At 46.2% G+C, this 16,764-nt stretch overlaps 1 protein-coding gene across 1 annotated transcript in view; it reads right to left on the bottom strand.

Moving 5' to 3' along the window:
• The window catches only part of MYO15B (myosin XVB), a 46,044-nt gene extending 34,260 nt beyond the window's left edge, over positions 1 to 11,784 (bottom strand). The window contains exons 1-12 of the mRNA XM_058817527.1: positions 9,211 to 11,784; positions 9,075 to 9,136; positions 7,955 to 8,018; positions 7,102 to 7,211; positions 6,590 to 6,661; positions 6,094 to 6,208; positions 5,457 to 5,560; positions 4,273 to 4,336; positions 2,071 to 2,232; positions 991 to 1,104; positions 516 to 574; positions 341 to 429 (exon numbers count right to left, since the gene is read on the bottom strand). Coding sequence (XP_058673510.1) covers positions 341 to 429; positions 516 to 574; positions 991 to 1,104; positions 2,071 to 2,232; positions 4,273 to 4,336; positions 5,457 to 5,560; positions 6,094 to 6,208; positions 6,590 to 6,661; positions 7,102 to 7,211; positions 7,955 to 8,018; positions 9,075 to 9,136; positions 9,211 to 11,784 — 3,589 coding nt within the window. The remainder of the gene's footprint in view (positions 1 to 340; positions 430 to 515; positions 575 to 990; positions 1,105 to 2,070; positions 2,233 to 4,272; positions 4,337 to 5,456; positions 5,561 to 6,093; positions 6,209 to 6,589; positions 6,662 to 7,101; positions 7,212 to 7,954; positions 8,019 to 9,074; positions 9,137 to 9,210) is intronic.
• Positions 11,785 to 16,764: the final 4,980 nt, after the last annotated feature.

The following is a 16,764-nucleotide window of genomic DNA, read 5'->3' as shown; positions in this document are numbered from 1 at the left end:
AGCTGAGTTGCTGGTTCTGGCCAGTGTGAATGAACCCCAACAGTTCAAACCACCTTCTGTCTGGTTTGCAGGCTCTCAGCCTGGCTCACTGACCAGGCTGAACAGCCAGAGGTGAGACAAGCTGTGAAGGAGCACAAAGAAGGAAAGATCTACTCTTGGATACACAGCCCCACCTCTGTATTCCACTCTTTTCAGCATCCATTGGGACACAGGTTTTAACAGGAGCCCTAAATAAAACACTGCAAGGCCTTGGTGAGCACATGCCCTCACTGCCCAGGCCACAGCAAAAGAATATGGAAAACAACCTCAAAGCCATGGAGGTCCACAATGCCCACGGCACAGTCAGACTCCCAGGGAGCCAACCACTCATTAATCCTCAGCAGCAGCCACTCGAAGAGCAGGTAGTAGAGAGCCTTGGCAATGGAGTCCCTGAGTGGGAGGGGGAGAAGAACCAGTTACTGCAAAGACAGCACCTCTGAGTGCATCTCACCCACCCAGACATCAGCAGGAGTCACCTGGCATCAATGGCTCCTTCTACAGACAAAGGGGTGAAGATCCGATCATAAGATGTAACCTGGATACATAAAGAGACAGAATTTACTCTTATTAGCTCACAAAAACACCTTTTTTTTTTTTTTTAATCCACAAGGAAGTCAGCTCAGTTAATAAATGGATTTTTTTTTCTATTTGGCTGAGCATTTACCCAGATATCAAAAGAAAAACTTTTTAACTTTTAAACCCAGAATTTTGTTGTCAGAGGTGAGAGTAAACTGGCCAAAGTGATAAACCTGAGGCCACTCATGTCAGAAAAGAGCCCTCCCAGATGTGAGCTCTGCCATCTTTACAGAGCTGCCCTGAGGGGCTCAGCCCACCCCAATCATTTCATTCCTGCTGTTGCCCCCCAGATTTTAAGCCTTCTAAGTTTAGGACTTAGTGGGGCAGGATGTGGGATGCTTCAGGAGGAATGGGAAATCACCAGAAGGGACTCACAGTGACACGGTGAGTGACAGCTCTCTGCAGCAGCTCTGCTGACACACACAGCAGACTGGCCACAATCTGAATCTCAGCCCCGCTGGCGATGGCTGCATGTTCAAAGGAGTCTTTCTAAATAACAAAGTGTTTTTTATTATGTATGTTATAAACACATATTATAATATTGGCTTTTCACAAATATGAAAATGGATTTTATATGTGTGTGGGTTAAAGTAACTTTGTTATAGAGTTTTTATTTCTGTTGTTAATTAAGCTTAGTGAAATAGCTGCTTGTGCTAAAATGCCTGCTTGGATGGGATAACATCCAGTGCACACAGGATGAGGACGCCTGTACAGATCTGCCAACCATCAGCACTCACCCTCTGAAGGCAGTGTGGGCCAGGGCCCAAAACTGAAGCTGATGGTAAAAATGGACTAAAACCACAACCAAGGAATCTGCATGCTCTAAAAAGGCAGACCCAAGGAGGGGCCATGTAAAAATATGTCAACTAGTTTGGGAAAAAGTTTACTGTGCATAAGGGTCTATGAATATGCAACAGATGATGTAAGGGAAAAGGTATTTAAGGGTATCTCTGGAGAGAACAGGGTGCTCTTGGCTGAGTGCCAGGATGCACCCAGCCTTAATAACCTTTACTCTGTGGTCCTTGTCTCTTATTGTCATTTATTAGACTTTTGAAATTTTCACAGGAGAATGAATGTGTTTTTCACATATATTACTGTACATAAATTATTATCTATATTACTATATATTATAGATAGGAACAATGGAGGGGATACAAGGTTCCTCTTGTATTAATCTTCTCAACAGCACCTCAGCTGCGCAGAGCTGGTCACAGCCTGGGCAGAGCACCAGGTTCATTTTGGCTCCTTAAAAACCCACTCAAGCTCCAGCGACCTTTGGTTGCCTCCCACCTTCTGTCCCTGCCTAGACCAGTCTGGAGCCCAGCACTGAAAGGACAGAAAGGTCCTCAAAGGATGCCACCCTCAGTCAGGAATCATGTCCTCAGTCCCACCACATGGCACAACAGCAATATCCAGCACAAATATCCTGTTCCCAAGCTGATGGGGTTACTGTACCTCATAGGAGGTAAAGCAGATGTTCCCCAGCTGCAGGATGGCAGCCAGGACAGCCCAGGTGGAGCTCAGCTGATCCTCTGAGAGGCCAATTCCCTCCAGAGCTTGCACCAAGGCCAGAAAATCCTGACTGTCCTCCTTCCCCAGGACTTCACATGCTCTGCCCTGAGAGAAAAGGGACAGATAATCGTGATCAGCCCCTTCAGCCTCAGGCAGGGCTTAAGCCACCATCAGGAATCTTCAGAGAAGTGGTTCCATCTTTTAAAGACTGGAGGAATCTGAAGAGATGAAAGACAGCACTAGCTGAAACTCAGTATTTGTGAGGGGCCAGTGCCTTTACCTGTGGAATTTTGAGATTAAGATCTCTCTTACCCACACCTGCCAAGTTTCTGTTGGAATTCCAGTACAAGCTGCCCAGGATGCTGGGGTGGAATTTGACAGGAGAAGTGGTGCCTGAGTGGAGTCCCAAGTAAATCATGGCACAGCAGCTCCCCAGTGGAACCAGATGGGTTCTGTAAAGCCAGGGAGCCACCCAGGGTTACAGCCTGTCTCATCTCAGCCACGGAGCCCCACCACAACATGGGTTCATCACTGCTCTGCTTCTTTTATTCTCTACCGGAGGGCACTCCTAGCAGCTGCCTGTGACCCTGAAGGTCACGGAAATCCCGGGTCAGGGGTTCTGCAGAACCTGTTTGTGCTCAAGGGCATTATTGAACCATAGTTCCCAGCTCCCAGCAGATTTTGGTGAGACAAGGATGAGGTCCAAGCAGCCCTTGGGCTTCTTCTTGCTAAGATCCAAGATAGATTTTGTCATCTCTGCTAACACTTCTGTGCATAATCTGATCTTCCCTTCCTTTCTCTGCAGCAGGCTGGGATATTCCTGTTAATTTTCACCTTGAAGATTTTGCTTTATAATGCTTTGTCAGCCAGGTACCATTAATCACGCATTAGGGGCTGGGCCCTTAATTGCCCTCCATCCTAGAGCCATCAATGGAGATAGAAATCACTAGCGAGGATTCCTCCTGACCACAGCTGCTGTGAGGAATTTGAATTTGCCACCTGGGAAAGCTGACTCACACTGAAATAGGAAAAATTTCTTGCTGTTGTTGTGACCTCCTTGATTATGGAAAACAACCTTAAAATATCTCGAACAAAACAAAAAACATCAAAAAAAAAAAAGGAAAAAAAGTGTTCCAAGATTGCGACTTTGTGACTTCATGTAAGTCTGACAAACAAATTCAATATAAATAATTTCAATCAGCAGTATAATTCAGTGGTTTAAAATCTGCACTCATTGACAATAAAGGAAGTGTTTTGCAGAAGATAGAAAGAAATCCTCCCTGCTTTTGGCAGTCCCACAGTAAATTGCAAATGCAAGAAAAGGCAATGAGAAAAGGGGTTTTACACCACACGATGGAGCCATGAGTCTACACAACGACTCCTCATTAAAGCCCGTCCTTTCAGAGTAGAACGGGCCAGAGAAGTGAGAAAATGATCACCAAAGAGACAAAGATGTTGGTTCTTAGATCAGGGATGAGAAGGAGCAGAGTATGAGAAGGAGCAGAGCTGACTTTCTGCAGGGGGCAGAGTGATTTGGTGCCTCTCTAAGCAAACAGAAGCGATGCCTGGGCCATTTCTCTGTGGCAGCTGCTGCAAAGCACCCTCAGCTCACTCACCTGGTTCAGGTAGAAGTAGGACTCAGCCTCCTGCAGGTACATCTCCTCTTTCTGCTCCATGGGCAGCCCTGCCAGCAGCTCGTAGAACACATGGTAGTTCCTCTCACCGTGGGCCTGATGGGACACAGCCATGGAGCTGATCCACATCCAGCCCCAAACAGCCCCAGAACACACTCACAGAGCAGGACCAGGGCTCCCACTGACACCATTCCCTCTGGGAGAAGTCCTTTCCACACAGCTCGGATATCTGACCATTCCCACACTCCAGACATTAGGAAAAACTAATTGAGGGAAGATTCAACTTCCAGTAATCCCTAATAAGTGGCTTAATTCCACCTGTTTGAGACAGAGAAACCTTCTATTTTATTCAAATAACAGAAGTGACCCCCCTGTGCTACATGCAGGGGACATAGCTCTTGCTGGTAGAAGAAATGGGAAGCAATTCTCATACTAATTCCCACCCCTGTTATTTAACAGTAAATTTAAGATTAAATGTTAATAAGGGAGAGAGGGGGGCCCTGGTCCTCACCTGAAACACCACACGAGACTTCTCCAGCAGGTACTGGGAGATGGATGTTCCCACCACAATGCCACTGAGCAGAAGACAACAGATCCTGTCAGAACCTGGGCACAGCTTTTCTGCAGATCTGTGTCTCTGCAGATAAGAATGATCTTAGGGACACAATCTACAAGAATTTCTAAAATATTTCAGCAAATTGTGGGACTTACGTGGAAACCAAGCAAGCACAGAATAAGAACGAAAGTCATAATGTGGGTAGGAATAAAGGTGAATTCCCTTAACAGTGTGAAACAACCATCAGAGTTCCACAAAGTGTCTGTACCTGACCTGGGAGGGTTTGATAAGTGACCTAGAAGAGGAGCTGAACAGCAATGGGACAAAGCTTCCTGCTTGTATGAAATTATTCAGTGAGGATGAAAACCAACTGTGAATAAATGCAGACCAGGCCTTACAGTGCAGAGTGAGTGAATAAGAAAATGACACATGAAGCCCACAGTAGATAAATGTGAAGTGATGGGTACAGACCCAGCTTCATATATAAACAGACAGGTTTCAATTTAACCATTGCTCCTTAGGACTGAGACCTGAGGGTTATGATAGACAGCTCCATGAAAGAATCAGCTCAGGGCTTGGCAACAGTCAGGGAAAATCCCCAAACAAACCACCCAAATCCAGAAGTTAGAAAGGAGGCAGGCTCAAAACAGAGAGGTGTTTTTCACAGAACTGGTTAGACCTGTGGAACACTGGAAGGCTGTTGCAGAAACATCAAGTTTGTATGAGCCCAAGAGGAAACTGGAATATCTCAGGAGACTGAGGAAAACTCCTGAGCTGCTGCAAATGTTCAAGAGCTCAAGGGGTTTTAGGGAAAAGCATTGCTTCTATTTGGGCTGTTGTTGCCTCAGGCAGTGCTTGAGGTCAGTGCTGGGGACACTGCAGGGTATCAGGTGGGCCCTTGGTATAAACCAGTTCAGCCATTCTTATGTTCTTAATTTAACTCATCTTGGGAACCAAGATCTGTTCTTTAGGGAGGAAACACAAAAAAGCAAAATAGGGGTTTAAACTCACCCTCTTCCTACCCTGATGATAGCAAGAGGGAAGGAGAGGTAGGGTTATTGTGAGAGCTCTCAGCCCTGCTCCACCTGGTCTCACCCAAACACCCCTTGGAGGGACCCGAGGGGATTCTCAACACTCACTGCCGCAGGTGGACACTCAGCAGCTTTCCAAAACGGCTGGAGTTGTCATTGAGGATGGTTCTTGCATTTCCAAAACTCTCCAGGATGGGAAGGACATTGCAGGGCTGTAGAGAAAAGAGGAGGGAACACTTCAGTAGCAATCACAGGTTTTAAACTCAAAAGGGTTTATGTACCTGTCAGTTTGAAAAGATAAACAAAAAATGGGACTTCACTGATATAATTCTCACATGGGTAAAAGATGTCTTTTAAAATGTATCCTGTATCATTATCTCTAGGCAGTGGGGAGCTGTTCTGTGAGCTCTTTGCTCTCACTGCTATAATCTTTCACTTTACTTCTGCTCTGTGTTTGTTCTGATTCACCTCCCAGACTGCTAAAAGCTCTCCTTGGCAGCAACCAGCTCTCTGTTCAAACAGACCCAGCACTTTTCACAGCATCAGATCTCCCAGGTATTAAAATACAGAACTACAAATACACCTTGTAGCTCTCCTCGAGTCTTTATGAGAGCTTCACCTTGGACCTCAAACCCTCCCAAGTCCAGCCAAAGAAATACCATCAGCAGCAGCCTCCCTGCCCTGGTTTGGCTTCTCCTCCCTGCCCAACCCTCGTGGTCTCTAGCCAAGCTCTCTTGCCTGTTACCTGTCTGATCCTGCGGCTGTCAGATCCCTGGTACAGCATGGTCAGGTATTGCACAATGGCTTTGGCAGCTTCTGTTTTACCTGATCCACTGTGCCCACTGCAGGAGCAAGAGGTGGAGAAGTTGGCATGAAACAGAGGTACCAGGTCTAGGCACATCAGAGGCCCTGCTGCAGCAAGTCAGAGGGGTGTGCTGATTTACAGCTGAAAAACTATCACCCTTCCCTTGAAACACTGAGACAACCTGACAAAATGGGCCCACAAAGCGTTCCCCTGGGGAATACCAGACTCCTTCTCTCCCACTCCTCTGAAGTGAAACTAAATTCAAGCTGTTATTTGCACAGAGTGAAATAAATAAAAATCACCTTACTCAGGTTCTGCACAGGCAGCTCTCATGTACAAGCCAGAAGGATCAACTTGCAGGCAGTGAAATGCAGAAGTGAAACTTTTACATAGTGAAATCAAAGGGCCTCCACCAAAGCCCTTCAGCTCCTACCTGATGAGGACACACTGCTCCTGCCCTGATGACTGGGACAGCGTGTAGGCCATCTCTGCTATGGCAAAGATGTGTCTGCATGGACAGAGAGAAACCCCCATCAACTGACCCCACACTTCACCCCACGAGTGCAGCACCAACAGGCTCCTCATGAGGGATCTACAGCAGAGATGGGCCAGTGTCTTCACCAAAGAAACTTGACCTAAAAATCACAGAATGGTTTGGGTTGGGGGGACCTTAAAACCATCTCATTCCTCTGCCATGGACAGGGAAAACTGGACCTGATTTTTCCAAGCCCTGTCCAGCCTGGCCTTGGACACGTCCTGGCATGAACTTTAGTTCTGTAGAATTACAGGCCCAAGCACCTACAGCTTTGCCAAATGGGCTGTTCACCTCCTGTGACATTCATCCTTCTCTACCAGGGAACTGGAGGACAATAAAATACTTTCTGGAATAATAAAATACTTTACAAACAGAACAGGGTTTAGAGAGTTGTTTGAGAAAGAAAAACATACGGGGCGCTTTTTGAGAGAGTCCCTTGCTGGTACTTGGTAGCCACATCTTCAGAGTAGATACTGAGGTCTTTGAAAGGATTCACAGAAATCAAAATTTCCCCAATGTAAGTCTAGGATAAAAATAAGAAAGGAGAAAAAAATCTGGTGGCTTCTTAGAATTTTCTGAATAAGGATTGCAAGTGAATGCATATATTAAAACAAATATACAAATTCCCTTTAAAGGAATATTATTAATTCTGACTATACTGCCAACTTATTGAAGATACAGCTTTTCAGTGGTCATTTTCAAATCTCTGTCGTGAATAGTTTGGGAAAAGTGAGCACTCCCTGGTCTGTGGTCATTTTTGTAGTCACTATCTATTTTCTACATGAAATTACAGGCATAGGTTTGAATACTTGAGCCAGTACATTGAAAAGGGAACAATTAACCATCCACTTTGTGGACTAAAACATCGTGAATGTTAGCAGAAACTCTGAGGTTTCTTCTCAAGATCCACAATTTTTAACTCAGAATTTCTCTGCCAAAATAGGAGATTCCCACTAGGAGCAGCTGAGGCTACAAAGGAGCCCAAGTATGCTCACAGATTGGCACCAAATACCAAAATTACAGAGAAACTCTGGAACTTCCAGATTTTACCCCAAATACTTCATGCTACCTGAGTTCTGAGCAAAAGCTGTGTGAGTATAGTTTTTATCATTGTTCCAAGTAATGAGTGAGATACTTGGTGCATTATTAAAGCTTGATGGCATAACATACATTACTTTCTCTTAAAGCCCATTGTTCAGAGTGAATAAGCACAGAAGAAAACCAAACCAAACCAAACCAAACCAAACCAAACCTCACTATCCATACATAAATGAGATTGCAATGGAACCTCTTCTTCAGGCACAGCAGGACTGAGCTCTCAGAGACTTCCCTACAAACAGAGGAAAGGACTTGTCAGCCATAAGCTTCCCTTGCATGTGTTAATATTAAATATTAACCTTTCTGCCCTCCACAAAGGATCATGGAGTCCAACTCTTAACTGAAGGGCCCATATGGGGATTGAAGATTTTGTGGGGAGCTGGGACTAAAACTTTTCACTGCCTTCCTGTGGTTCAAACATCCTCAGGATTAAACAGGTCAGAGAATGGAGCATTCAAAGCTCAGGATTTCCTCTGTGTGATCCCAGCCCCTTGCAGAGCCTTTACAGGTGTTTATCTCAGCAGGATGGCAGGAGGGGAGGATGGTGAGGAGCAGTGTCAGGGGCTTATCTTTCAACAACAGCAGTGAACCAAGGGTTTAACAGCTCTTAGAGATGTAGGACGTGAGTTTTTCACAGCTGAAGGCAACAGGAGTCACTAAAGCCACAGATGCTGATGTCAGTAGGCAAAGAACACAGAAATGTGCTTCTCATCCTGCAAGCTGTCCTTTCCTACCACTCACTTCAGGCAACAAGAAAGGCGCATTAAATTCCCAATTCTATCCTTCTGCTACATCACAGAACTCACATCAGCCTCTAAACCTAATTTCCCCTACCCTTTAAGTATTTTGGGGTATTTTTAGAACCCATTTCAGGACTGGGAACCATTTAACAGGAGAGGCAGAGTTCCAGGGATGCAGCTGTACAGAAGTGTGTTAGCCAGGCTGAGCTGCAGCTCTGGGCTGTGACTGCAGGGGTTCAGTGTGCCCTCCCTGTGTCACAGTCAGGAGCTCCCTCTGCACCTCTGCTCCTCCCCAGTGGGTCAGTGTAGGTCCATGACTTCACTACTAAAATTCAGTCTTTTACTCAGCTTTTCAGCAGAGCATCAGTTACTCAGCTATGATACACATCCAATCAATTATATTTTTTCCCGCAGAGGAAATTCTCCTATCCAGCTAAGGATCTAGCTAATCTATCTAGCTAATGTGATTTCTATTGTTGAGCCACCTTTGCAGGATAACAAGCAAGTCCTTGTGACCTGAATGAGCTGCAGATACCGAGGACACCTACTCCAGTCTGGTCAGATCTTCAATCTCCTCAACTTCTGCACAGTGCTCTTCACACATGAACACCTGAAATGCACAGAACATGACTGAAAATCAGGGGAAGCTCAGTTCCATTCCAGTACTGGGGACAACACCCGTACCTGTTTCTGCATGAACTCCATCTCCAGCACGCTGTCAGCAATGTCATCTGCCTCCCACAGGTCCTTGCAGAGCCTCCCACGGCTGCTGGCCAGCTGGGGCTCCTTGGAGGTGGCCCATTTGCTCAGGTTCTCCATGGCTGGCCGTGGCAGCAGCAGCCCAGAGCTCAGCCACGCTGCAGGGTCCCATCCCTGCCCCTGCTGCTGGGACCAGTGCACACTGGATGTGACCATGGATCCTGCAGTCTGGAGGACACCTGGGCCCTCCTTGGTGTCCACCTCACTGCAATGATCTGAGGTGGGGATTGGCTCCTCCTCTCGGTGTGGAAGGAAGCCCTGCTTGCTGTTTCTGGGGCTTGGATCCATCAGAGCTCTGGGAAGGTCACATTTGAATCTGCAAGCCTGTGGCACAGGAGGGACAGATTTTCTCTCTGATGGAGATTTCAGTTTCTGTAGGGAATAACCATTGCCAGAGCCCCTGGACAAGGAGCTCTTGGCCTTAACCAAGCTGTGGGCTCTGGGGAACACTACAGCAAACTTGGCATCAATAGCACTGCTCTTCTCATCTGAGCATGGAAAGGAACTGGTTCCATGAAGAGGGGAATCACCAGCAGGCAAATCAATGCGTCCCACTTCCTCCACCATTTTGGGACCACCTCTCCCCTCCATTAATGAAGCAGAAGGTTCTCTGTCCCTCGGCTCAGCCCTCTCCAGCTGCCCAGGGAAGGCTTTGCCAGACTGACCAACCCACCCAGCAGTGCTCAGAATCCGGATTGCCATTCTGCTTCTGAATCCAAAAGGTTTGCTGCTCCTCTTCTTCTTCCCAAATTTCTTCAAGATCCATCTGGAGATACCAATTGCTCGTGCCACACTCAGCAGTCGAGCTTTCAGCCTTGCTTTCCTGGCAGGTTTCTGGCCAAGCCAGCTGGTGACTTTTCTAAAGGCGGAGCGGGTGTGCAGGTGCTTGGATCCTTCCTCACTGTGCACAGGCTCTGTTTCAGAAGGTGCCTCTACAATCACTTCTTCTGCTTTCTCTTTTTTTGCCTTTGTAGACTGCCCTGAACTCTGTTTAACTTTTCCAATAACTTTTCCAACTTTCTTCTTCTTTCCATGGAGTTGCTTATCAGATGATTTTTTTGTAATCGCGGAGCAGCTTGAAGTATTTAATCTTTTCTCTCCAAAATTCTGAGCTGTGTTGGGTTCTCTTTGTTTACTGGGAGTTTCTATGGCTTTTGAACAGATGCTTTCAACATTGTTCAGGCCTGAGCTGGTTCCCAAAGCCATCTGGGCAGGATTTGGCTTCTGGCTTGGTGACAGTTTGGTCTCAGCATTTTTATGTTGGTTTTCCAGACTGAGGGGGATTTGGGATTGAGAAGAACATTTCTTTGTAAGCATCAGTACTCGTAGGTCCTGCCTGCTGCAGTCTGAACTGTCCCTCTGTCCATCTCCACCCTCTTCACCTTGTTCTGGGATCTCACACCTCCCAGGTTTCTCCTTCAATGTCCTCTGCTGCTTGGAGAGGAAAGAGCCGTCCTCCAGCTCTCTTCCTTCATCATTCACCCTCTCTTCCTGTTCATATTTGCTAAGGTGAACGTGGAGTTTTGCTTTCCCAGCAGCTGGGAGTGGTTCTGGTTTGTTTTCTTTTACTTCGTCAATGTTCTCTGCAGTGCTGCTGTCAGGATTCATGTGTCCATCCTTTGACACATCTTCAACTCTCTCATTTTCTAGTATATTTTCCTTGTCTATTTCAATACTTTCCCTGTTCTCAACACTCTCAACTTGGAGTCCTGAAGTGCTTAACTGATCATCTGCCTCACTGCTCTCTGCTGGAGCACATTCTGGTTGTCTCAGCATCTTGCCTGTCTTCCTCATCTTCTCCTCTGCTTCCAATCCTGCAAATCCAGTGCCTTCAGCCTCAGATTCAGTTTTTGCACCTGTGGTCATCTGCTCCTTTTCAGGTTCCATAGATGCTTCCTTGCTTTCATCAGCCAGTTCCTTGTAGCCTTTTCCTTCTCCCACAGGAGGATCTTGGAGCACAACTTCTTTCTCACTGTTGCCATCTAACTCAGAAGAGCTGCTCCCCTGCTCAGAGGAGCTGCTCCTCTCCTCACTGCAGGAACTGCTGCCCACCGCAGCCTCCTTTGGACCCTTTCTGTGGGTTCCATGGCCTTCACTGCTGGAGTCAGAGCAGGAGTGACCTGAGGTTTCCAGAATATTTTCATCCTCACTCTCAATGATGGCAATCCTGGTAAGATTTTCAGGTTGCTTTTTCCCAGTCCTCTCACCTTTTTCCTGTGCTGTACTGCCTTGGGATTGAGAGACTGATTTCTGCTCCTTGAAGTCCTGATTCCCTCTGTGCCTTCCCCTGGGGTTCTGTGCCTTTTCTGCCAAGTTTTGTTTCTGTAAAGAGCCTTCAGCACCTTGCTCTGTGATTGCCCTCACAGCCCCCAGCTCGGTGCCAGTTCCACCAGCACCAAGTCTCTTTCCACATCTCTTTTTAAAACTCCTTTTCTTTCTGTTTGTGGTGGCTTTCCCCTCCTTGTCACTGCTGTCCTCACTCTCCTGCCCTGATGTCATTTCCCATTGCTTGCAGGCCTTTCCTTTCTTCCCTTCCAGCCTGGACTCTCTGTGTTTTCTCCCCAGACCAGATTCACTTTTATAATTCCTCCTGCAGGCTCTTTTCCTCCGGAATAACTTCTCGTGGTCATTCTCTTTGTGTTCCTGAGGCCTCCCCAACCTCTGGATCTTTAAGGGCTCTTCTCCAAGGCTGTCACCTTGTGCAGTGAGTGACTCTTTGCCCTTCCCTTGGCCTCTGCTCTTACCTTCCCTCCTCTTCCCACAGCACATCTTTGAGTTTCCTGCAGAGTTCTGCTCACAATTGAGCTCCTTCTCCTTCCCAGCCTTTTTCTGCCGAGCCTTGGATCGGGCAGGAGGCATTTCCTTGGTGCTCAGGAATATGTGAGGGCTTATCTTGACTCACCTGTGAAGGGAAACATTGTGCATTTTGCTGTGAAATAAGCTACAAAGGGAAGCCAGAAGCTCCTGAGCACTAATTTACCTCATTTCTGTGGAGCCAAATAAACATTTACAGAGCCAAACTGACTGTCCTGTGCCAGGTTAATCTCTGGCTTACTTTGTCACAAATCAGCATGATTTTCTGTTTTTATTAGAATCATACCATCACAGAATATGATGACCTGGAAGGCACCCACCAGGATCACCCAGGATCATCCTGAGCCTGCACAGGACACCCCAAGAATTCCTCATTTGGCCACGTGTCCATGATTTTCTACAGCTGAGAAGGGTTTGGACACACTGTAGCTCAAGATAGAATGATTATTTTATTTCAGTTTCTGCTTCTCTCTTCATGCTGCAGAAGAGAGGAACACATCCAATGATCAGTATGAAACAAACATCAGAAGCAAACCCTGCTCCAGTGTGTCAGAACATCACCCAGCTGCCCCTGAGTGCCCTGGCATTCCCTGGCACTGTGGGAAATGCTCAGCATCCCAGCTGTTCACCCCTTTATCACTTTATCTTTCCTCTAATCAGATGCATGGAATAAAAGATGTAAAAGTGTCCAAAGGGTGGGTGCTGATCTTTTAGGCTGATGCAAAATATCACTTCTGCCCTTTCCAGCTCTCCAGACTCTTTATTTTGAGTCAACCTTGTGCTGCTTCAGGCATCCACTGGGGCCCTGTGAGTGAATGAATTGCTGATGGCAGAGCCTGGGTTTGGGTCCCTGGCACCAAACACTGCAAGGAAAGGCTCCAAACCACAGAACAGTAAGAACACAATGAAAGGAAATGATGGATCAGAGAAAGGAAAACTTGGAGGTGAGGGGATGAGGAGAATGGGACTAAGGGAAAAATCTTACAGCAAGGAAACCCATCAGTCTGCAACATCTTCCCAAAGAAAACAGATTAAAAGGCTCCTGTTGGGGCTATTTGGGACTATCTTAGAAATTCCATTACCCAGTGATGGGCAGGGAACAAACCAGCACATGGAACAGGGAAATTCCATTATATATTTTGTCCTCTCCTCTCTTTCTCTGTTAAAGTCTTCTCTCCATTTTCTCATTTTTTTCTTTCTCCTTGTTTTTCAGCCAATTCTGTGGATTTTCCACAGGCAGAAGAGAAACGTCCAGCCATCACAGATTTACAAATTCTGTCAGTGGGTAACAGAGGATGGAGCAGTCAAGATTTTGTTACAGATTCCTCCTAACTCCACCAAGTGTTACCTTATTTAAAGGCTGAAATCTAGCATCTGGAAGCCTCCAGTCACTTGTTAGACTATTATGGGATGCTGACAATATATTTACCTGTCTGACACTCTGCCCCTGCACCCCAGTGGTTGTGGGTGCAATGTCTGTACACAGGGTACAAGCCCAAAAGGGTTTTGGCCAAGGTTTCCTGGAACTTCCATCCACAGACATCTCCCTGCCCCAGGGAAGGGGATGGGGGAAACCACAGTCAGGACTGCAATTCAGCAAGCTTTAAAAGCTTTAAACATTTACAACTGCTATAAAGTCTGACAAGGAATGAGAGTTTTTAGCACTTAGTACCTCAGCCAAAGATGGAAATTCAGCCACTCTCCAAGATATCTTATGACTTGATTGCAGACTGAAAATTGTCCAAGTGTATTTACAAGTTATTAAAACAAATGTTGAAAAAAGGCCATTAAAAAGTGCATTCCAGTACTCTGGGAGCAACTCTGTAAGAAACCACTCAGTGAATCAAAAATTTTGTCTCACCTCAGTCACTCCAAGGAGGGCAGCAAAACCACATTTAAGATTTCCACAGCTCAGCAAGGAGGATGCTCTAAGAAAAGCACATTTGGTGTGTGCAAAGCACAGGGGTTTATTGCAAATGTTGGTTCCTTTCCTGTACCACCTATTTTGTGCTGTTCTGCACCACAGAACAATCTGCAATGGGGAAAAACAGCATTTCCCTTTGTCCCAGCTGCAACTCTGATACTGAACCAAAAAGCTGCTGCCCTGAAAGCAGCTGCATACAATTAAGGGTTCCCCAACAATGTGTCCTTAGGGTTCCCTCTAAACTTGCCTGTTCTGGTCTAGAGCTGACTCTGTTGAAACCGTCCTGGACACTCTGCCCAGGGCAGAGTTCATCTCTGAACACCAATCCTCCTCTCTCTGACCAGGACTGGCACACACAGGTGTCTGCTCACCCCATCTCAGCCCCCCCTCCCCACTTAATACCCCAATACTCCTGGCCTAGATCTCTAAATCCTGCAACAAGACTTTTGTTGCTGAGATTAATGGCAGCTGAATTAGACCCTAAATCCTCAGTACAGAATAGTCGTTCATGTTCTGTCCTCCTGGGGGCTTAAAGTTGATTCAGCTTCTCTACAGTGCCAAATGCAGGAGAAAATAATAAATAAAGGTTTGCTTTTATGTGCTGCTGCTAGATAGTCATGTGTCTAAAGCCTTCCAAAACCAAAAATGCTGAAATTGTTGGATGAGGAGGAAGGTCAGGAACACTGCCCAAATTTGTCAGGAGCTTGGACACAGGAGTTTGGTTTGACTCACAGTAAACACAGGATCCCAGAGAGAATCTGGGTTAGAAAGTGAAAACCTGGAGTTGACAATTCTTCAGAGACAGGGCTTTAGAGCAGATCTGTTTGTAACACCACTGTTATTACTGGGAATGGGAAGCTGAATCACTGCTTATATAAAGAACTCCTTTGACATCAGACCTGCTCTGATTAACTGCCCTGGCCCATCTGCCTGCTGGGCACACTGCAGCAGGTGAAAGATGCTGCTCATCAGTTTTCAGCTCCCCTCACCACATCAACTTCACCCAAATCACTACAGGGAAAAGAACAATTCCATGGCATTCTCTCTTTTCAGAAGAAATGAGAATAACTCACATCAGAGAAAGGAAATCCTCAGTGCTGTCAGGAATCACAGCATGAACCTACAGATAAAAAGAAGAGCAGAAAGCTCACACTGCTTAAGACCAACAGGGAATTGTCTGTCTTCCCTGAGCACAGTGGATTCTCCCAGCTCATACAGAGGAAAGTACAATCATTAATATTAAAGGAAACTGCCTGGAACTTAATTCTTAAGTTTCTATTTTCATTCACTGTAAAAATGGCTCTAACCCCTTCTTTTATCACTCTGCACAGTAATTTTCTGTAACACATCTACACTGATTCCAGCTAGCTGCCCCTTACCTGGATCACAGGTCACATCCATGCAAAGGTAACATATTCCCCCTGCCATGCCTTGTTCCCATGCAGCCCAGGGTCTGTTCCAGAGTTCCTGCAAGCCTGGGGAGTCTGACAGGGATTCTGGCTGGGCTGTGCCCCAAGAGCAGATAATTACACATGTATGGAAGGAGAATGCCATCAATAATTCAAGCTTTCTCATGGTATCTTTTGAACTTTTCAACCAGCAATATCAGCAGCTGGCTTGCAGAGTTTGGGATAAAAGAACAGGTGGGATTTCACCCAGGTCAGGGTCAGGTGTGGTATGATTAGGTGCACCCCCAAAGAAAGACTGAAAGGGTCAATTCCAAAACCAAAACACATCCACTGTAATGCAGGAGGCTACCAGACAAGGCACAGTAAAAACTACCTAAAAAAAAAGCTTAGGCCAGTGAAAAGAATGAAATCGTGGGCCCCTTTCTTTTGCAGCCCTGGACTTTTATTGCAGGGAGCCAAGCACGGATGGCTCAGCCTCTGCTCTCTCTGTGCCAATACCAAGCTCTCTGCTGAAACAGGAAAGCAGTTTCCAGCTCAGCACTGAAAAAGACAGCAAAACTGGCACCATTTTTGCCCTCATTATGCCTAAATCTCAGTCCAAATCAGGCAGAACGACTAAATCTCCTTTCAACTCGAATTTCCAAATAAAGTTGCTCTCCTCTTGCAGACAGGCTGAGGTTACTCACAGCAGTGTTCATGTCCATCAAACTCTGTTTAATTCAGGGATGGTTTTGCCCTGCCTGGGCTGCTCTCAATAAATCAGGAATCAGAGCAGCACAAATGCTCAGGGTGAGCCTCCCATGCTCTCCCCAGGTGCAGAGGGACAGCACAGGGAGAACAGGATTGAACAGCTCTGAGGGTGCCACTGGCTCTGTAAAGTTTCCTTCCTCTTCCCAAAAAGCCTTTCCAGAGGAGCTGGAGATTAAACAAAATGAACTCAGGTCTGGCCAGCCACCAGAACAAGTGACCTAAACATGAAATGTGATAAGATTTTAGATGCTGTGCAGCATTGGTTTGGGTGGGACCTGTTTGTCCACCTCTTTCCAAGAGCCCCTGGCTGTTACGTTCTGTACCTTGAGGACTCCTCCATTAAAAAGCAAATATAAAAACTGGGGGTTGAGCTGGAGAAATCAAGAGTTTTACCTGAGCTTTCTGTCCCTGGATGCTCCACTTCTCTTAGTTCACAAGAATGAGGCTGTAGAGCCACAGTGCAGTTAATTATTTCATCACTTTCTTTTGTTATCTGTCCACAAGTCATTCTGCAGGAAAGAGAAATCTCTCCTGTAAAGCCCAGAATGACTGATGGCATGTGGAGCATCAATTCCTTAACAA

This window comes from Ammospiza caudacuta, chromosome 19 (assembly GCF_027887145.1).
Source record: "Ammospiza caudacuta isolate bAmmCau1 chromosome 19, bAmmCau1.pri, whole genome shotgun sequence".
NCBI lineage: Eukaryota > Metazoa > Chordata > Aves > Passeriformes > Passerellidae > Ammospiza > Ammospiza caudacuta.
Note: the sequence above shows the minus strand (reverse complement) of the source record. Positions and strands in the feature narration are given on the sequence as shown.